Source organism: Capricornis sumatraensis, chromosome 4, assembly GCF_032405125.1.
Source record: "Capricornis sumatraensis isolate serow.1 chromosome 4, serow.2, whole genome shotgun sequence".
NCBI classification, from domain to species: domain Eukaryota; kingdom Metazoa; phylum Chordata; class Mammalia; order Artiodactyla; family Bovidae; genus Capricornis; species Capricornis sumatraensis.
The window spans coordinates 160,132,349-160,151,573 of NC_091072.1; the positions used below are offsets into that span (position 1 = coordinate 160,132,349).

General features: G+C 46.3%; 1 protein-coding gene across 1 annotated transcript in view; it reads left to right on the forward strand.

Moving 5' to 3' along the window:
* Positions 1 to 19,225, forward strand: part of ATXN10 (ataxin 10) — a 142,514-nt gene that overhangs the window by 13,782 nt on the left and 109,507 nt on the right. The window contains exons 2-3 of the mRNA XM_068970734.1: positions 11,076 to 11,267; positions 16,481 to 16,563. Of these exons, the coding sequence (XP_068826835.1) occupies positions 11,076 to 11,267; positions 16,481 to 16,563 (275 nt within the window). The remainder of the gene's footprint in view (positions 1 to 11,075; positions 11,268 to 16,480; positions 16,564 to 19,225) is intronic.

Consider the following 19,225-nt stretch of genomic DNA (forward strand, 5'->3'; position numbering starts at 1 on the left):
CTGCGAAGCCCAAGGCTGCACTGAGTCCAGCTCTTTCCTGCTCTCTTCAGATGCAGGTCACCCTGTCCTGACACTGACTTTCCCATAGCGGCTCTGATCGCCACAAGCTGGAGGGGCGCTTTTCGTCTCCATTGTGCCACAGTTGAACTGCAGATGACTTTAGACCTTCTGCATTATGACCTGGGTGCTTCTGCCTTATTCCCCTTACCTCTTGCAAAGAACTGCAGTAGAGTATTATGATCACTTAATCACCTACCTGTCCACTAGAATGAGCCCAGACCTGAGGGCAGGCGTCTTATTTACCTCTGTGTCCTCGGGGCCTCCTTTAATACCTAGCACAGAATGAGCCCTTGGTTGTGTTTTTATTACTTCCTTAAATAATTTCCTGGAGTCAGCATAGAGGAAGGACTCTGGTAAGAGAGGTATGAAACACTGTCACATATGACAGAGGATCATGATTTCAAGAGGTCAGAAATGTTTTGGTGTCCCTCATTGCTTGCATCAGGACGTAGACTAACACTCGTAGGGAAAGGGTCTGTTGACGCTTGAGAGGCCGGCATGATGTAGAACTCGGAATAAACTGGTCATCTGTGTGTACGCAGGCTCACATAGGTTTTCCCCAAACACAACTGAGCCTGTGGCCCGCAAGTCTTTGGCTGCACCAAAGACAACAGCCAAACGAAGCAAAAAATCCACAACACAAAACAGGCCTCTTTCAGACCCCCATGAGTTGTCAGCTTGGTGAAGGGGCCACATGCTGTCTTGACTCAGCCGTGACTCAGATCAGCTGTGCTGAGAGAGGACGCAATTATGCAGCACTATAAACAGAACTGTGTCGAGTGCGGTGACGGCTCCTTTATTTTTACCTGTGCCCTGAGCTGGGCTGCCACACGGAACCGCTCGGTAAGGTGTTCTGACTCAGCTTCAAAATACAGATGTGGTCAGTGTGAGCCACCCCGCACATCCAATTATCTTAAATGGACAAAGTAGACAGGAAGAAGTTTGAGCCAGCAAATCAAAATAAATAAGGTCAGAATGGTGACCCACTGTGCCCTCAGAGGAGAGTTTCTCAGCTCTTTTCATCCTCCCAGTCTTTTGTAGTGGTCCCTGGACCAGAGGGTGTGGTCACTGGACTGTGGGCAAGGATACTCATTCAAAGGCAGAGGGACCCTGGGGCCCACGGCAGGCTGAGTCAACCTCTGACGGCCACAAGCCCAGAGAAGTCGCATTAGAGCCAAGCGTGTAGCGGAGCGTGGCTGAGCGCAGACCTTAGCAGGGGCTGTTGCTGTGCGCAGGTAACCCGCACCCCCTTACTGGGAACCGGTCACTATTGGTTCGTGACGTGGTGGGCCCGCCCCTAGCAACCAGTTGTCAGTAAGCGACAGTTGGTGATCCTGGTTCCCTCTCAGCCATTGGTCGGTGCTGCAGTGAGCCCCTCCTACAAGCAACCAACTGTCAGTGAGCACTGTTAGTGGTCCTGGTTCCACTGGGGCCCCCTGGGGTGCCTTCTCTTAGCCAGGATCAGGACTTCAGAGGATGAAACTTGTGTTTTGGGACCTTGCCTTTCTTGTCAGAACAGGGAATAGCGTTCGTTTGGTAGATTTACAGGAGCATCGCTACTGACTGTGACCTGACACCAAGAAGCTTGCAACAACTGCCTATGCCCTCCCTTACCTTTCCTAGAGAAGGGCTTTGCTGAAAACCTGGGGTGGTTACGGCGTGAGCCACCCATCTCTTGCATTGCCCTCAGTAAACCTCTCTCTGCTCCACACTCTTAGAGTTTTGGTATTGCCTGGCCTCTCTGTACATTGGGAACACAGACTTGAGTTTGGTAACAAGGACTCTCTGTAAGTGAGGGATCCACTGAGGATGGCCATGGAGGAGTGTGTGTGTGTAGTGCTTAGTCAGGTGCTGGGCGTGGCATGGGCACAGTTCAGCACAGTGGCTGCCATCCTCACCGAGAGTATTATAATGCTACCCAATGCTTACACAGTTATACCGTGATATGATACGGAGACACAGTAACACGGAGACATCACCTCTCCCCAGGCTGACTGGTTTCGGTGCCATTCAAAGGAAAATCTCAGCAGGGTTTTTGCTAGACATTTACAAGCTGATTTTCTAATTAATATGGGAAACAAGGTTTTCTGTTACTCACTGGTTCCCTTAAGGCTTTGTATGGATCCTTTTGGACTCAACTTTTAAAACCCTTCCCATGTGCAGGGGGCTTTCCCGGTGGCTCAGTCAGTAAAGAATCTGTCTGCAGTGTAGGAGATTGTCTGCAGTGCAGGAAACCTGGGTTCGATCCCTGGGTCAGGAAGATCCCCTGGAGGAGGACATGGCAGCCCACTCCAGTATTCTTGCCTGGAGCATCCCGTGGACAGAGGAGCCTGGCGGGCTACAGTCCATAGGGTTGCGAGAATTGGACACGACTTAGTGACTGAACCACCACCATGTGCAAAATTCCCTGTGTCTTCAACTTCTCTGGACATTCCTGTCATCTTGATCTAGGCGAGATATGGCTCACTTCTAAGGACAAACCTTGCCCAGAAAGCCCTCCAGGTGGGTTGTTTTCTCCCATATCCTGTGTATTGCTTAGCTTGAGGATGTGTAGGTGCGAGGGTAACTGTCATTGCTGCTTTCAGAACTCCTTCCTCCATGATCCCTGCAATTTCCATATCATGCCGTCAGAGTGTGTATAGCTCATAGATAGCCTCTTTTACTGTTAAAAGTTCAGGTGGTCACTCTCATTCCTTGACGAATCTAACTTTGGTTCACGGTTAATTCTGTGTTACTTCTCCCGTCTCAAGTCTTGGTTATTTTAGTGTTTACCTGGATGATCCTTTCATTACCCTGACTTTTTATTTCTTGACTGACCACCTCTCCCCTCCCCCACTTCCCCATCTAACCACACACTGCCGTGTGTTACCTAGGCCTTGTGATTAACCATGGCTGCGTGCCCTCCGCAGTCTTGATTCCAAGAGTCCCACTCTGACTGCCTGTCCTGTCTTGTCTCTCTGTGGGTCCCCTACTCCACTAAGTGTTACACTCCCCACTGGACACACAGTCTGTTGATCCTGCTTCTTCCTATTCTCTGTCCCTTTTGTTCCTTAGAGTCACGTATCCCTTAAATCCAGGTTAGACCTGTGGATCAGCGATAAAGCATTTCCTTGTATACATTCTGAGTTCCCTTGCCTCTTCTCCTTTGTGATACTTTGCTGGTAAAACTCTAGTCTAGTTAAATCCAGCTTGCTGCTGCTTTTCCACTTGCACCCAAATAACTGAACAAAGATGGATAAAAAAGTATCAACATACTGATTGGGCTTTCTGCAAACTGACGATCACTGACCTTGTGTAGGGATTTCGTGCTACCTGGCAGTCCTGCCGTTACCCTGGTCCGTCGGATTCTTCCGCTTTCCTGGTTAGCTGACGTATGCATTTTGCGCTCCCTTAGCCTCCACTGGTTCTCCCTCCTCGTTCTGAGCTTCCTGCGTTTCCAGGAATTCCCGCTCTCCTCTCTGCACCGCTGCCTCTATCTGTCCGCGCAGTTCGCCCGCCCTCGGGGGCTGTGGCTGAACGGCCTTCTCCAAATGCCAGCCCCCCTGAGGTCTGCACATATTCCTCTCTCTTTTACATATGTTGCTCCAACAGTTCTCTTCCCTTCCCCTCTTTCTTAAGTCATCTGTTTTACCCTTTCTATTGGACTATTCTCATCAGTTGATAAATCTGCTATAATTTTTCCCATCCTAAGAAGAATCTCTCCCCCATTTCCCTCATTTCTTTCTCCCATTTATATGAACTTCTCTAAGGGTTTTTATATTCATCTGCTACAGTTTCCCCTTTCTCTCTCTTGAAGCCATTCCACATTGCCAGGCCCCTTGGTCTTCATCTAAAATCCTCATCTTCTCTGCTGGTTGAGGTCGCTCATCACTTCTTTCTCCCTGGAACACCGTCTTCATTTGGCTCCTAGAGCCCCTCCCCCCCCCTTCTGACTCTTCTCTCTTGTTGGCTGTTCTCTCTGAGGCCCCGCGCTCAGTCCCTCAGAGTTCTCCCCGCCTACCTGTGCTGTCGTGACGGTTGCCTTCAGTCTTGGGGTTTTGTTAGAGTTGGTGATAGCTCTGACACTTTCTTTAGCTGGACTTTGCTGCTGATGTTCAGACATGTAAGCTCATCTGCCTGCTCCACATTTCTGCTTGTATTTCTAACAGGCATGTCAGATGTGGCAAGTCTCAAACTGAACTCCTGATACCCCCCTCCCCCAGTATCTTTACAGCAGTCTTCTCCAGTTCAGTCAACAGGAGATCATCCATGCATTTATTGCTCAGGCCAGAGCTGGGTCAGAGTTTGGCACCATCCTTGACTCTGCTTTCTCTGACACCCCTCATGATAATTTCTCATCAAATCTCATTGACTCCATCTTCAGAATATATTCAGAGTCTGGTCTCTACTTATTATGTCTGCCACTGGCCCCTCCTCTCCCAGCCGCATGGTGGAAGAGTGTCCTAACTGATCTCCATGTATCTTTTCTTTCTTTTGCTGTGATCAGTTCTTTACGGAATAGCAGAAGGATCCTTTAAAAGTGAAAGCAGGTGACGTCACTCCTCTGATCAGGACCCTCCCTGGCTTCTCGTCAGGTGGGTGGTCCTTTCAGTGGCCTGCAGAGCCTGTGTCTAACATATATTCCTAAATCCAAGTGGAGTTCCTCTTTACTTAAGGCTCCGGTTCTGGTTTTTCCCCATATGACTGGTAGTTGCTCCAGCGCCTCTTCTGGAACAGACTGGCCTTCTCCCTGGGCCTTTAGTGCCAGCCCTGCCGTCCGCCAGGCTCCTCTGCGCGCAGTTCTTTCCTGGGCGCCCTGGCTACTTCTGTGCATCCACCTTCTCTCTGCTTGCTTCCCTTGGCATAATGCACTTGAGAGTCTGCGTTCTGAGGAGAGATGCATTTTGAGTATGGTGAGGACGTTGGAGTAAAAGGAGACAGGATTTTTTGGGGGGATGAGGAAAGGACATTGAAACCCTTCAGAGCTGGGGTGAGAGTCAAATTTCGATCTTGGGGCCAAAACTGACCCACCACCTGTTTTTTTTTTTTTTTGTTGTTGTTGTTAATAGTTTTTGAGTTGACTGATTTTTACATTTTTAACGGTAGGGGAAAATAAATGAATAGAATTCCATGAAGATGATGTGAGCTTTAAATCCCAGCGTCCATAGAAAGAGTTTCACTAGAACACAGCTGTGTGTGTGTGTGTGTGTGTGTGTGTGTGTGTGTTTGGATCCTGTCTCTAACTGCCCTAACCCTGCAGCAGCGGATCAGCTGGGCCAGAGTTAACAGGTCCTCACAGCCTGAACTATTTACTCTCTGGCCCTTTTCAGAAGAAGCTTGCCAGCCCTGCAGCTCTGTCTCAGGGGCAGCTTGAGAGTCCTCGTCGTGACAGAAGAGGGGAAGACAGTGTATAAAGGAGAGGTTTGAGGTCTGCCAAAATGAGTTTCAGACTTTGGTGCAGACTGTTTCTGACAGGAGCTAGAGATGCTTTTATTTCCTGTTTCAGTTCTTCCTAATGCAGTCAGATCAGTAAGAGGTTTATGGTTTTAAATAACAACCAGTGGTGGTTATTTTAATCTGAACTTGTGTGTGTTCTAATAGTTTTCCTCAGTGACAGTGGTTAAACTACTCTAAAGCACGTGTGCCAATTTTTAATTAAATCTCAGGTATTAGAATAAATCTTCTAACAAGGATGAAATTCTCAGTTGTGGTGTTACAGTGACAAGGAGTTTCCTTTTCAGTAGGAGGTCCCACTGATGAATTAACTGTAAGGTGTGTGTACAGATAGTATGCTGGGCCTCTCTAACCTGCTACACATAATCGCCGGTAGTTTTCTTAAATTTTACTCAAATGGGACTTGCCAAGATTAAACCTACAGATCTGTTCAAACTTGAAGGAAATGAAATTCTACCGTGTGTATAATTCAGAGGCTGTTTTTGTTCTGTAATGTAACATTTCATTTCTAAGTTGTCTTCAGGGTATGCATTCCTATCTAAAAGGAATGTCTATCGGTTGGATTTTAATTGTCCTTCTAAGCACTTTGGGCTTTCTGTGAATGAAGTAGCTAAGCTTTTTAAAATCTTTGCGAATATTTTGTGTTAGTTTGGTTGAAGCAGAAATGACAGCAATTTTTTACTATAAATCACATTTGTAACATACAAACGATTGACTGATCTTTACTAGTTATTTCACTGTCGTTAATCATTACACAGACTTAGCTGTGCTGTCTCGACAGTGAATGTGGAATTTGCAGAGTACGTTAGGAGCGCCGTGTGTCTGTGCTGCCAGATAGCCTCCGTTCAAGGCCATGGGGAAGGTAGAGAGAGTCAGATGTTTTCCTCCTGGTTACTGTTAACGGAGCACTTTCTTTGTCCTCATCTGGTGAAAGTTGTGTATTAAAATGTGGAGTAAGATCTGTAGCTATTTGTTATATGTCTCTAGAGGAAAAGGGTTTTTTCCCCCTCTTTCACCCTTTATAAACGGATGCAGACATCTGAGAAATAGTGTCTGCTTTCAGGAAATGTAAAATGTAGTTAATCAGGTTACAACGCCTCTCCTTTCCCTCCCCCTTTATGCTTACCCACTGTATCATTTAGTAGGGAAGAAGAAATTAGATGTTTCTTAAATGCCAATTATAAGATGTCTACATCTTAAAATATGACCCTGATTTTTCAAATTTTTGGGTCCAGGGGTGTGGATTTCTTAATGGATGAGTTAAGCTGGTTCCTGGGTGTTTTACCTGGCTCTGGTTGCTGCTGCAAAGTACGCTGATAGCCCTGGTCCCGACAGGCCTGGCGCCTGCCTGCGGGCTCAGAGCACAGGCTCAGTAGGCATTTGGGTTCCATGGCAAGCCTGTGAAGCAGTGAGATGCCGCCCTGAAGATGTGACTAGTCTTGTCTCTGTTTTAAATTTGCACAAATGCAAGTTAGTTAGTGCAGGTCTGGGCCCTGAGGTACGAAAAAATACGGTCTTCTCTTTTTTGGGGATCTGTGGTCCAGCTGGGGTGGTGGACCAGATCAGTGAATGTAATCCGACGTGGAGAAGTGTTACTCCATGCTGTGGACTGAATTCCAGGGGAGCGTATAGTACTCTGAGCAGTTCCACCAGGAGCCCCCCGGGTTCTCTCTTCCAGGCAGAGGCTGGGGAGGGAGTGGTATGAGGAGGGATTCTGGCGGAGGGCGCATGTGCGAATAAACCCAGAAGAGGGCCAGTGCCTGCTGCCCTCGGGAGCCCACGTGATCACAGTCCCCATGGATTTTCTCTTTGTATCAAAAATGTAAACTTTTGTGTGTGGAATAGAAGCTGCCAGGATTACTCTTGAGGAGCTGTTAGTAGTTATTTGTGTGTCAGGAGTCTTTTGATTGACTTTAGTTCAGTTAAACATTTTCCTTTTGGCTGAAAGTGTAATAGAGGCATGTGTGTGACACACAAAAAATGTGTAGCCCTTGGAAGTGGTTGACTTGGGGTAGTTCCTGAGCTTACTGATGGTGCAATGCTTGGACTGCCAGTCACCCAGGTTTCTGAGAACAGGGCTTTTATTTAGTGTAGTCTGCTATTTGTTGTTGCTCAGCTGATGAGTTGGGTCCGACTCTGCGGCCCTGTGGACTGCAGCATGCCTGGTTTCCCTGTTTTTCACTCTCTCTCAGAGTTTGCTCAGACTCACGTCCATTGAGTCGGTGATGCCATCCAACCATCTCATCCTCTGTCTCGCCCTTCTCCTGCCCTCAATCTTTCCCAGCATCAGGGTCTTTTTTTCCAGTAAGTTGGCTCTTCATATCAGGTGGCCAAAGTATTGGAGCTCCAGCATCAGTCCTTCCAATGAATGTTCAGCTTGATTTCCTTTAGGATTGACTGGTTTGATCTCCTTGCATTATAGTTTGAGTTCAAAGCTTTTGTTGTGCTTGATAGCAGTTTTGAGTAAAATAGATGTTAAAAAGAGTGACACCAGAGAAGACCATTCACAGTAGGGAGGTGGTACCTATGTGAGAGGCAGCTTGCTAAGGACTGGCCGAAAGAAACCACACTGGCTTCTTTCTCGCTTCTTAGTCATCATAGTAGGAAAAAAGAGGCTTTATTGTAGCAGATTATTGAAGTTGTAGGGCTCTATTTTTATTTGACTGGAAGATTAAGTAATAAATGTCTTCAAAACTTTATGCAGATGGAGTAGATAGAAGTAATTAGGCTTATTCTTTGTGGTAGAAATCTTGACCACTCTTGGCATTCTTCAGAATACTTTGGACCCGTGGGTACTTTCTTTGTGTTTTAATAGGGCCTGCTCTGTATTTAGTACGGTTGGAGCTCAGAGCACACCTCCCCAGATAAGCCTCAATGGCATGTTGAGTTTTTTGAATTAAAGTTAGTCAAGAAAGAGCTGATGCAGGAGGGACCCTCTGACCCTCCTGTCTGTGTCTGAAAGCAGGCAGTAAATCTCCATGTGAGAGGTACCCTCCCTGACTCCCGAGGCAGAAGGCCGCTCTCCCCAGAGACGGATTCAGGGCCCAGAAGCCTGTATGAACAAACCTGGTATCTTCTTGAATTTACTATCCAGGTGCGGACTCTGGTTAGGTTCTTCGCTAACTAAGCACCCAAGCCTGTTTCTTTGTTCTGTCAATTCCTCACAGATGTATCCTTTCCTTGTCTGAAAAGTATAAAAGCTGCCTGCTCTGGCCTACTTTCTTGGTCCTGTTTCTAGGAGACCTCCATGCACACAAACTAAAATTTCTGTCTCTCTTGTCACTCTGTCGATGTTACTGTTAGTCCAGCCTGGAGTAGGCAAGGCGGGTAGAATGGGAGATTTCCTGCCCCCGAGCAGCGCTCTTTAGAGCTGTCTTGATGGAGGTAGTGAATGTTACTGTCTCTGAAAGTGGCTTATACACTTCATTGTTTTATACGGTTTCTGAGGCTGGACTAATGCACAGCTCTGAACTTTGACCTTTTTAGTTGGTTACTCAGTCACTGAGATCTGAACCAAAGCTTCATGATCTTGTTTTAGAGAAGGCTGATGGCAGGGGGCGGGGTGGGGAGGGGGCAAGTTATTTTCTGGGTGAATTTCCAAGTTTAGTTGATTAATTTATACTCTGTCTCTTTCTGAAACAAAATTTGAAGTGCTTAAAAAAAAAAAATACTTCGTAGCTCATCAGAAATAACTGACTCACACTCCATGGAAGCTCTCCTTGGTTTGGAGCACAGATCAAGAAGTGGGAACCGTGCTTGCTTGCTTTTCTTTTTTTTTTTGCCCACAAAGTGTTTTTTACATTATTGAAATAGATGCGAACGTTTAGAAATCAAATTTAACATGAAAATCTAGCTCGTCTTTTAAAATAGGTGGGTGTGTCCCCTTTCCCCAAGCCTGTACCAGCCATAGGCTGTAGCAGAAAAGATAGGACTTAGGCTTCCTGCTTTCCACAGCCCACACTTGGCCCAGCTTGCCACTCAGGGTACTTACTCCACGACTTCAGACATTGAGTAACTCTAAAGAGATTTGCTAAACTTGAACTATAATGTTTATGTATAAATTTTGTGTAGTCTAACAGTATACAAATTGGGGGAAAATGTAGTACTGTTGATATCTGTAATAAAATCAAGTTACCAAGCCAAAATAAATAAATACAGCTAGATAAAATAAAAGGTAAGGGAGGAAGTTGGAGGGAAGGAAAAAGCCAGATAGGAAAAATAAGGTTAGCACTCAGAAGTCATGCTGAGGGGTTTGTAGTGTTAAATATGGGTGGTGGCTTTGACTCCATGCTTCTTAAAGGCAAAGACAGGAAAGAGGACATGATGAATGATGTGATTTATTCTGTCCATCCTTAAGGTGAAAAGACAACACTTAGAGTGCAAGTATTTATGGTCCTGAAGCTCCCAGAGAGGGTGTCTCAGTGGCCTGGGGCGCTTCAGTGGCGGTGGTTCTGTGGAAATGCACTTCACCACCATCCTTTCCCCCCGTGGTCTGGCTTCATCCAGGGGAGAAGTGTTCCCCTTCACTCCGCAGTGAGAGCACAAAGAGAAACCCCACTTGGTTAGAACTGAGCTGTGAGCATCTCTTCAATTGTCTAACAGCAATCTGTCTTCTACCATTAGAGCAGATTCTTGTTTCTCTAGGGGATTCATGGAATGAGGAAATTGGCTGGCATTTAGGTGCCGTGTTGCACACAAAAATTCTTCTCTTCATAACTTGGAGATGATAGCCAGAGCGGGCAGCGCTCCTGGCGTGAGTGGCGTGTGGGAACCGAGGTGCGGGCTGCATGGGAGGGAACCACTCTCCCGGGAAGGGCACTCACCCTGGCTTTCTCTCAACTCTCTCTCTCTCTCTCTCTCTCTCTCTCTGTCTCCCTCTGCTTCTATCTCCTTCCCACTCCCCGAGCCCCCATCTCTGTGGTTGCACATGTATAAGCTCAGAGACCTGCTGCTGGCTTGCTGTATCTGAGAATGCATGGTGTCTTGCCCCTCAGGCAATCCTTCATGAGTTTTCTTTTTCATAATTTTACTTTAGGTACAGATACTGGGTGACAGAGGATGTGGTTATACTCTCTGTCCCGAACAGGAGATGCAGAGCTTCTGTTTTGAGAGCAAATCTGTAACCTCCATACTCAACAAAAGAATCCGAAATGCAGTACTTAGGTGCAATCTCAAAACCCAGCAGAACTGACCATAAACAGTCACTGTAAATGGGGATTTGGGTTGTCGTGGGGAGTGGAGGTCGAACAGTTTCAGTTGGGATTGTGGCTCCAAGGGTCGTGAGCTTAGTGACAAGGGCGAGTCACTCAGACTCCTTTCTCTGTTCAGTTACCTTTAAAATGCCTAGGACAGTGTTGGCTTCTGAGGTTAACGCGAAGCTTCAGTGAGATAATACAGGGAACGGTTGATGAATCGCTTAGTCTCTGTAGCTCTTTTGTGTCATAAATCAAGGAACTGAAACAGATAGGCCTAACCTACCTCCCCACAAAATTAAGTTATCAATACAGGCAGTGTTCTGAAAATGACGTTTGGAAATGAGTCTTTTTTTTAAACTGATGTGCAACAATTTTATCATTTTTCAGAGAAACAGCACCCAGGACTATCTTCCAGAGAGTCCTGGATATCTTAAAGAAATCTTCTCATGCCGTTGAGCTGGCCTGCAGAGATCCATCTCAAGTGGAGCATCTGGCTTCCAGTCTGCAGCTGATAATGGAATGCTTCCGATGTCTCCGGAACGCATGTATCGAGTGTTCTGTGAACCAGAATTCAATCAGGTACTGTTCTTTCTAGTTACATACATGCCTTTGATTATATGGGCCTCCCAGCTGGCACCAGTGGTAAAGCGCCTGCCTGCCAGTGCAGGAGATACAAGAGATGCAAGAGATGTGGGTTTAGTCCCTGGGTCGGGAAGGTCCCCTGGAGCAGGGCCTGGCAATCCACTCCAGTATTCTTGCCGGGAGAGTCCCATGGACTGAGGAGCCTGGTGGGCTATAGTCCATGGGCTCACGAAGAGTCAGACGCGGCTGAAGCTACCTAGCACGAATGCATGCTTTGATTGTATTTCTTTGTGTCTGTGCGTGCTGGTTCTGCCGTATTGGCTTATCCAGTAGAAATGATTTTGGCATCACAGCTGCCTGTTTTTATTCAGACTCTCTCTCCACGTCTCGGGGACAAGCGCTCTGAAGGACTTGGCGTGGGAGACTCTGAGATGAGTCTGTAAAGGAACAGCATGTTTAACATTAAGGTGGTTCTGTTTCTTACTTGTATTTATATGTTTAGAGGTATTTGGTTTTCTACATAAAAGTGATTTGAACTTATCTTTGATCCTTTGATTCTGCCTGCCTAAAGGCATATGCAGTTTAGACTTCACTTATTAGCTGTAAATCTTTTAACTAGTTTTCGTGTTTTAATTAGTTGCTCTTATCTTTACTTTCAACAGGGAGCACGTTGTGAATTTCTGAGATGAAATTCATATCGTGAATTTCTCAGCTTTCCTTAGGATCCTGTAAACTTGCCAGCTTTACTTCCACCTAACTTACAATGTACAGTTAAAATGTAATTACAGAGACAAGCGAGAGAATTGCCCTGCGCTGTTCTTGTTCTTTTAATGTTACACTCTGCTCCCGGAACTGAGCACCTTTCCTCTTTGGTTTTGTGGAATCTACTTTTTATTAAAAATTTTTACTTGAGGGGAAGTCAGAAGCCATAGAGCATGCTCACCTTTATTTCCTGGACTCGAGTGTAGACAGAGCCCAGGGGCCTCGCTGTCAGCTGCCAGGATGAGTGAAGTCGAGCTGGCGCAGAAGCCAGTAGAGGGTTTCCCTTCGCTGCCTGGACCGTCTTATACCTGAGGCTTGAATATGATTAATGAGATTCTTTAGATCAAAGGAGAGGGCAGGGGGGGAAGGCGAGGGTTTAACTTCAACACAGAATTGAACATGGCATCCTATGCAGATGAATGGATAGACACAGTAACAGTCTTAGTAGTAATAGTTAACACTGAGAAAGCGTAGCTAGTTATGTGCTGGGTGCAGCAGGCCAGAGCCAAGTTTATTTTGTCACTTTCCAGGCGGGGAGGCCTGTAGTGTAACAGGAGAGGGAAGGAGAGCCCTCAATGGAGATTCTAACCATCTGGGGCGTCAGCTCCTGGAAGAACCATTCCTCTAGTCAGAAGTACAAGAGAGATTCCGGTCAACCTCAACTAAAGCTGATGTTGCCAAGCCTGTCAAGGTTCAGATCTCAAGCAAAATGCATTTTTCTGATGTTTTAAGTTATTAAAGAATTAATGAAAAAGTAGGATGCTGTTAGGGCCTAGGTCTTTTTATATCCTTTGTCTGAAAATTGCACTTTGTGTGGACTGGAATTGCTGTTTGCCAAGGCTGTATGGAACTTGGGATTGAATACAGCAGAGCAAACAATCTGAGTCATAAAATTTCAGGAAGTACTCCGAGAAGACTGTTAAAAGCAGTGAGCCCTGCCTGTAAACATGACCCCTGTTGCTGGGGTTGCTGGGCTGCTACTGCAGAGAGCCGGATGAACAGTTCAGGCTCTGTGGTCGCTGTCAGATGGCTCGGCTTCCCACTGCAGTGTGAAAGCAGCCCTACACTGTGCGTGAAGAGACGCACGTGCTGTGTCCAGTGAAGCCTCATTCGTGAGCATCGAAATTGAGTTTCATAGAATTCGCATGTCATGAAGCTGCATTGATTTCCTCCCCCAAATCTGGCTGATAGAAGCAGGCAGTGTGCCCAGTCACCTGGCAGCTGTTTGTATGTGTAAAGGCAAGGGCAGAGAGGGGAGCAGCGTCTTCCCTGCCGAGGCAGGAGCTGAGCCGCTTTTCCCTCCAGCCCCGAATTTGAATAGAGGAGGGGCAGTGCCATCTGCCCGCCTAGGCTCGGGGAGGGGAGAGAGGGTCCTAGCCTTTGCACGCCCACCCTGACCCTCGTCTTTAGCAGTGAATGTCTTGGCCTAATTCTGATTCATGCTGAGGAGAAGTGAAGAATGTAGGGAGCTATATGAGTTTCTTTGGCTGCTATAACAAATTACTGCAAATATAGTAACTTAAACCAACAGAAATTTATTATCTGACAATGCTAGAGTTCAGAAGTCCAAAATCTGTTTTTCTGACCTAAAGTTAAAGTGTCAGCAGAGCTGGCTCCTGAGTCTCTAGCAGAGACTCCATCCTCTTGCTTATCTGTTAGTAGCTTCTAGAGTCTGCCTGCTCTCCTCACTTCATGGCTCCATCTTCCCATCTCCAAAGCAGCACTGTAACGTCTTCCAGTCTTCCCGACTCTGACCACCTGGTGTCCCTCTGGTAAGGACCTGTATAGTACATAAGGCCCACCTAGTAATTAAAAATAATCTTCCTATCTTCAAATCATTAATTTAATCATACCTAGAAAGGTCTCTTGTATTTTCTGACCAGTTCTTATTCTCCAGCACCAGCTGGGAGTCCAACAATTCAAATCCATTCTGACCCTAGCATCCTCACGTTAGTGGTATCAGATCCCATAACTTGGTGATATCAGTCTCACAGGACTGTCCCACTTGATGCCAGGTGCAAATGGGGTCCCCAGGCTACATTTCTGCCCAGCCGACTGGAAACTCAGGGCTTCCCAGGGTACCCCTCAGGTTTGATAATTCAGTAGAATGACTCAGGGAACTCAGGGAAGCACTTGACATTCTATTGCAAGTGTCCTGTAAAGGGACAGTCACGTGGCAGGGATACTCAGGATGGGGCAGGGCACAGAACTTCTAGGCCTTTTCTAGGCCTGCCAGCTTCTGGACACTTTGCAGTTGAAACCTTTCCAAACTCATTGTTCAGGATTATTCATGGCAGTTCTGTCACAGAGGCACGGCTGATCAGGTCATTGGCCAATGGTAGCTGAGCTCAGTCTCCAGCTGTCTTCCTTCCTCTGAGATGGGAGGTTGGGGTTGAAGGTTTCAGCTGTCTGACCTGATCTTAGAGTTGGTTCCTCTGGCAGCAGCCCCCTCCTGAAGCCGTCTACAGACCCAGTGATAGTGTAGCATAAACTGAGGAGGGTTGAAGGGGCTTGTTAGGATTAACGAGAGCCCTTCCTGTCACACAGGGACTTGAAGGATATCAGGAGCTCTGTGCCAGAAACGTGGGGTCAAAGATGAAATAAATATTTATTACATCATACCTCTTTGGCCATGTGAGGTAACATTCAAAGTTTCAAGTTCAGTATGTGGACATTTTTCAATGACCATTATTTTGCCTAGCATAGTCTTCCCTTTGGCCCCTAAAGATTCATGTCCATACTATGTGCAAAATACATTCATCTCATCCTGAGATCCCTCAAATTCTTGAACCGTTATAGCACCAACTCAAGTCCAAAATCTTACCTAAGTCTCATTAGTGTCCGAAGTCTTACTGTCTGAATTACATATGGTTGAGATTCTGGGTGTGATTCACTCCGGGGCAGAATTCCTTTTTATCTTTGGGCTTGTGGAACTGGACAGCAGGTTGTCTGCTCCCAAAATACAATGGAGGGACAGGCATAGAGTAGCAGTTTAAGACATTATCCTCTAAAAAAGGAGAAAATTGAGGGAAAAGAGGAGTCATTGGTCCCAAGCAATTTCAAAATCCACTTGGGCAAGCTCAGGTTTTGAGGCTTGGGAATAATCCTGTGTGGCTTGAGGCTCTGCCCTTGCCCCTACCCTCAGAGTCATCCTTCCTTTTTCTTGAAGGGTAAGGGTAACACATGTTTTCACCCAAATAGTTTTATCAGTCTTCTTTCACTCTTTCTCCGTGCATTTCATCCCCGTTGGCAGGGTTTCTACTGGTATGACATTCTTAAAAACCTTGTGGGTCTCACGTGTATGTCATGGGGATTTATGCACCAGTGGGCAGCATAGAATGTGCTGTCGAGCTTTCTCAGATAACCCATCTCTATTCCTGACTTCTGCTGAGACGACCGAAGGGGGATGCGGAACATGCCTGATCTCCTTAAAGAGCTCTCTGGGTGAACACTCACCTTTGAGTTCTTCCAAGTCATTAGGAAAAGGTTGTCCAGCCATGCCCTCAGCTTTCTCTCCAGAGCACACTTTCCTAACAGTGGACATTCTAGTTTCCAGCGTCTTTTGCTATCTGGATGGACCAAGAGTTTCCCCAGTTGAACCTGGCTCCCTTTTAGTCTGCTTTATCTCTACTTGCATTCCTACCGTGTGCAGCAAGAGGGAATCAGGGCACACCGTCAGTATGTTGCTTGGAAATCAGCTCAGCTAAATATCCAGTTTCATCTTTTGCTAAGCTTCTGCCCTGGTAAGAAAAGGATTGCCTTTCTTCCAGTTTCCACTCCCCTGTTCCTCACTTCCTCCTGGGATCTCACCGGCGGTGCCTTCAGTGTTCACGTTTCTACCAGGGATTTGTTTAAGGCATCTTGGCTTTTCCTGTCATGCTTCTCAAAAGTCTTCCAGTCTCTGCTTGTCGCCGAAGTCCAAAACCACTTCCGTGTATTTTTTATCCGTTACAACAGCACCCCGTTTCTGCTACCCAAGTCAGTGTCTTGTTGCTACTGTGATAAATTACTAAAGCTTAGTGGTTTAACACAACACAGATCTGTTATCTCACAGTTGTGGGGCTCAGAAGTCTACAGTGGGTCAGCATGGCTGAGTCCCTCCTGGAGGCTTTTCCTGGCCTTTTCAAGCTTCTAGAGGCTCCTGCATTTCTTGGCTCATGGCCACCTTCTCTGACTCTTATGAGACCCTTGTGATATACTGGGGCCACCTGGTTAATCTGGGAAAGTCTTTTCATCTCAAGGTCCTTAATTTACTCACAACTGCAAAAGTCTCCTTTGCCATGTAAAGTGACACATTGACAAGTTTAGGAGATGAAGATGTGGGTACCTTGGAGGGCCATAACCTGCCCGCCATAGGAACGGTTAGCCAGTGGTCCCTGCATTCTTGGGATCATCATTCAAAGTGCAGGAATGTGTCTGACTTTGTCTTTTTTGAACACCTTATACAGGAACTTGGGTACAATTGGCGTTGCTGTTGACTTGATTCTTCGTTTTCGTGAACTGCGAGTGGAACAGGACTCCCTGTTGACAGGTAACTGACAGTGTGAATCGTGGATTATTTATATCTTTGACAAGGATTTAAATACCACTGCTTTGAGTATTACATCGTTCATTAGAGCAAATGTTCTGTATATTGTGAAACAGAGAAACTTCATTATTAAATGATATTAAAGGGTGATCATAAAAGAAAGGTGTAGTAACTTCCTTGCCTCCCTTGTAGGCGGTGTCCCTTTCTGAGTCCTTGCCTTGGGCCACTTCTGCATGTGACTGGCTGTGGAGACAGGGCCTTTACAGAGAGGATTAAGATGAAGTGCGGTCATGGGTGGGCCGTAATCTGCAAGACTGGGGTCCTGCAGGAAGGGGAGATTAAGACACAGACAGGTGCAGGGGACTGGGCACGTGAGAACACAGAAGATGACCATCTGCAAACCGAGGAGAGAGGACTCGGGAATCCAGGCCTGCCGACCGGAAGAAAACAAATTCTTGTTCAAGCCCCTCAGTCCCTGGTGCCTTGTGAAGGCAGCCCTGGCAGAGGGAGTGTCCTCTAACACGTGTGGTGGGTCAGGCCCTCTCCTGGGTGCGGGGTGTGATCTGAACAGGGACCATACCACGCAGACGTGTCTCTCTTCAGGGTGCTTAGTCCCAGTGAGGGCAGCCTTGCATTGCACGTATTAAATAAGTCAGATACATAGCATGACAGAGAAGGGAGTTAGCTCTGATTGTTAATAGCTCCTGATGTGGGAGTAAGAAGAAACCATGCTCCTTAATACGAGGACAAGAACCCCTTCCAGGCTTTGGGATGTTTTTGGTTCTTGGGCTACTTGCATCAACACGACTCCTTTGGACAGGGTTTATTATCATAACATATTTTAAAAAACAGAATTTTAACAGATGATCTCTTTATGCAAAGAATTGAAATACTTGTTGGTAAACCTGTCATTTAGTAAGAACGTTTCAAATGTATTAAATATCCAGTTTATAAAATGTACTAGATTGGAGGTGAAGAAAATTCTATTTTAGTAATAATTCAATGAATCATTACTTTTAAATGAGAAATCTCCAGCTGTATTTAAAATATGATTTGATTTATAAGTTAATTTATATAGAGTTCTTAATGCCTATGGTTATATAAAGTGAAGCGTACTTCTGTGAGTGTTAGTGGGACGCTGCTGTGAGAAGGTAGAGAGAGAATTTGAGCTGATCATTTTTCTTCACAGGCCTGGAAACTGAGGCCCATGGGAAACAGGCTAAGTGAGCTGCTGGAGGTGCCGCCTGGCTTGCTTTAATTCTCATCCTGTGATTTCTCAGTATTTTCATTTAAGATGCATTTGTTAAGATTCTTGCATCATTCTGTTTGATTTAGAATTCTTCCTCTAGGATGTTGTAATTATTTACTTATTTGTTTTTTATTCTATTTATGTTTTTTAAAGTTTTTTTGGGAGTGGCCCACACCACATGGCATGTGGGATCTTAGTTCCCTGACCAGGGACCAGACTGGCACTCCCTGCATTGGAAGCTCGGGGTCTTGCCTTAACCCCTGGACCACCAGGAAAGGCCCTGTAATTATTTTTTGAACTAATTATGCAAGAATTTGCACAAAAAGTGTTTGCTCTAAGTTTTTTGAAACAGCAGTAATTTCTTGAGTATTCTCAATTTGGTAGGGCGTAGGATTAGGTTGTGAAGTGTTTTAAAATGTTACGTATTTAGAAGTATTTTCGTAGCTCCATTTTATGATAAAGCAAAAGCCTCAGAGCTCAAATTAGAGGATTAAAGATCAGCAATAAAATACAGATTTCACTCCCTTGCCTGGAAAGGCAGTTATTTTTGAAGTCTGACTGGTATGGTAATCCAGACAGGGAGTTCAGCATGTACCGTTTTGTAATTGCTGTGAAGTACGATGTGGTGGGTAGCATGTCCCTGACAGAGCTGAGGAACTGGGGTGGGTAGGAGTAGGCTTCTCTCATAATGACGGATCCCTAAATAAGACGCCCAGAGGAAGCTGCACAAGCGCTGTGATTAAATAACCATCAGTGAGGAGCTGGCCGCCTCCGCTGTGCTGGGGTCCCGGCCCCACTTGCCCCTCAGAGGCCAGCTCTCCTCTCAGCACTTTTGCCCTCCGCTCCACCGCCTGTCAGCCTGTGATAGGATGTGCTCTCCTATCCTCCATCTGTCCCCTTGACCCTGTGTCCCCCTCGATCACTGTCCCTTCTCTCGGCCCCTCAGTGGCTGCGGAAGATCGGTTACTTGGTATTTACAGTATAGGATAAAAGGTGTTCTGTCCCTTCTTCTCAGGATCAGTTTTCTGTTCCCTGGGGCAAATAGATGATCTAACAGAAAAATCTGAGGAGCCAGTTTCCAAAGCTGTTAATGAACTAGTTTGCCATTGATGAATAAGCTAGTTGTTTGGTTGGTGGCTTGGCTGTTCATTGGTACTTACCAGTCAGAGAGAGTAGGTCTGTGCAGGCCTGCTTGATGTAAGATGCCCTGAGAGCTGCTCACAGGCTAGGCAGCTGCGGCCGTATCAGGTAGTCACTGTCTTGCTCGCTGCTGGGACAGGCACATAGTGTAGCTCACCGCTTTAAAGTGAGCAGCAGGTACGTTTGGTGCAGCGGCAGTGTTGCTCACCGCCACCTCTGGCTGGCTGGAAGGTTCTCCTCACCCCAGAAACAGAGTCTGTGCCCCCAAGAGGCCGC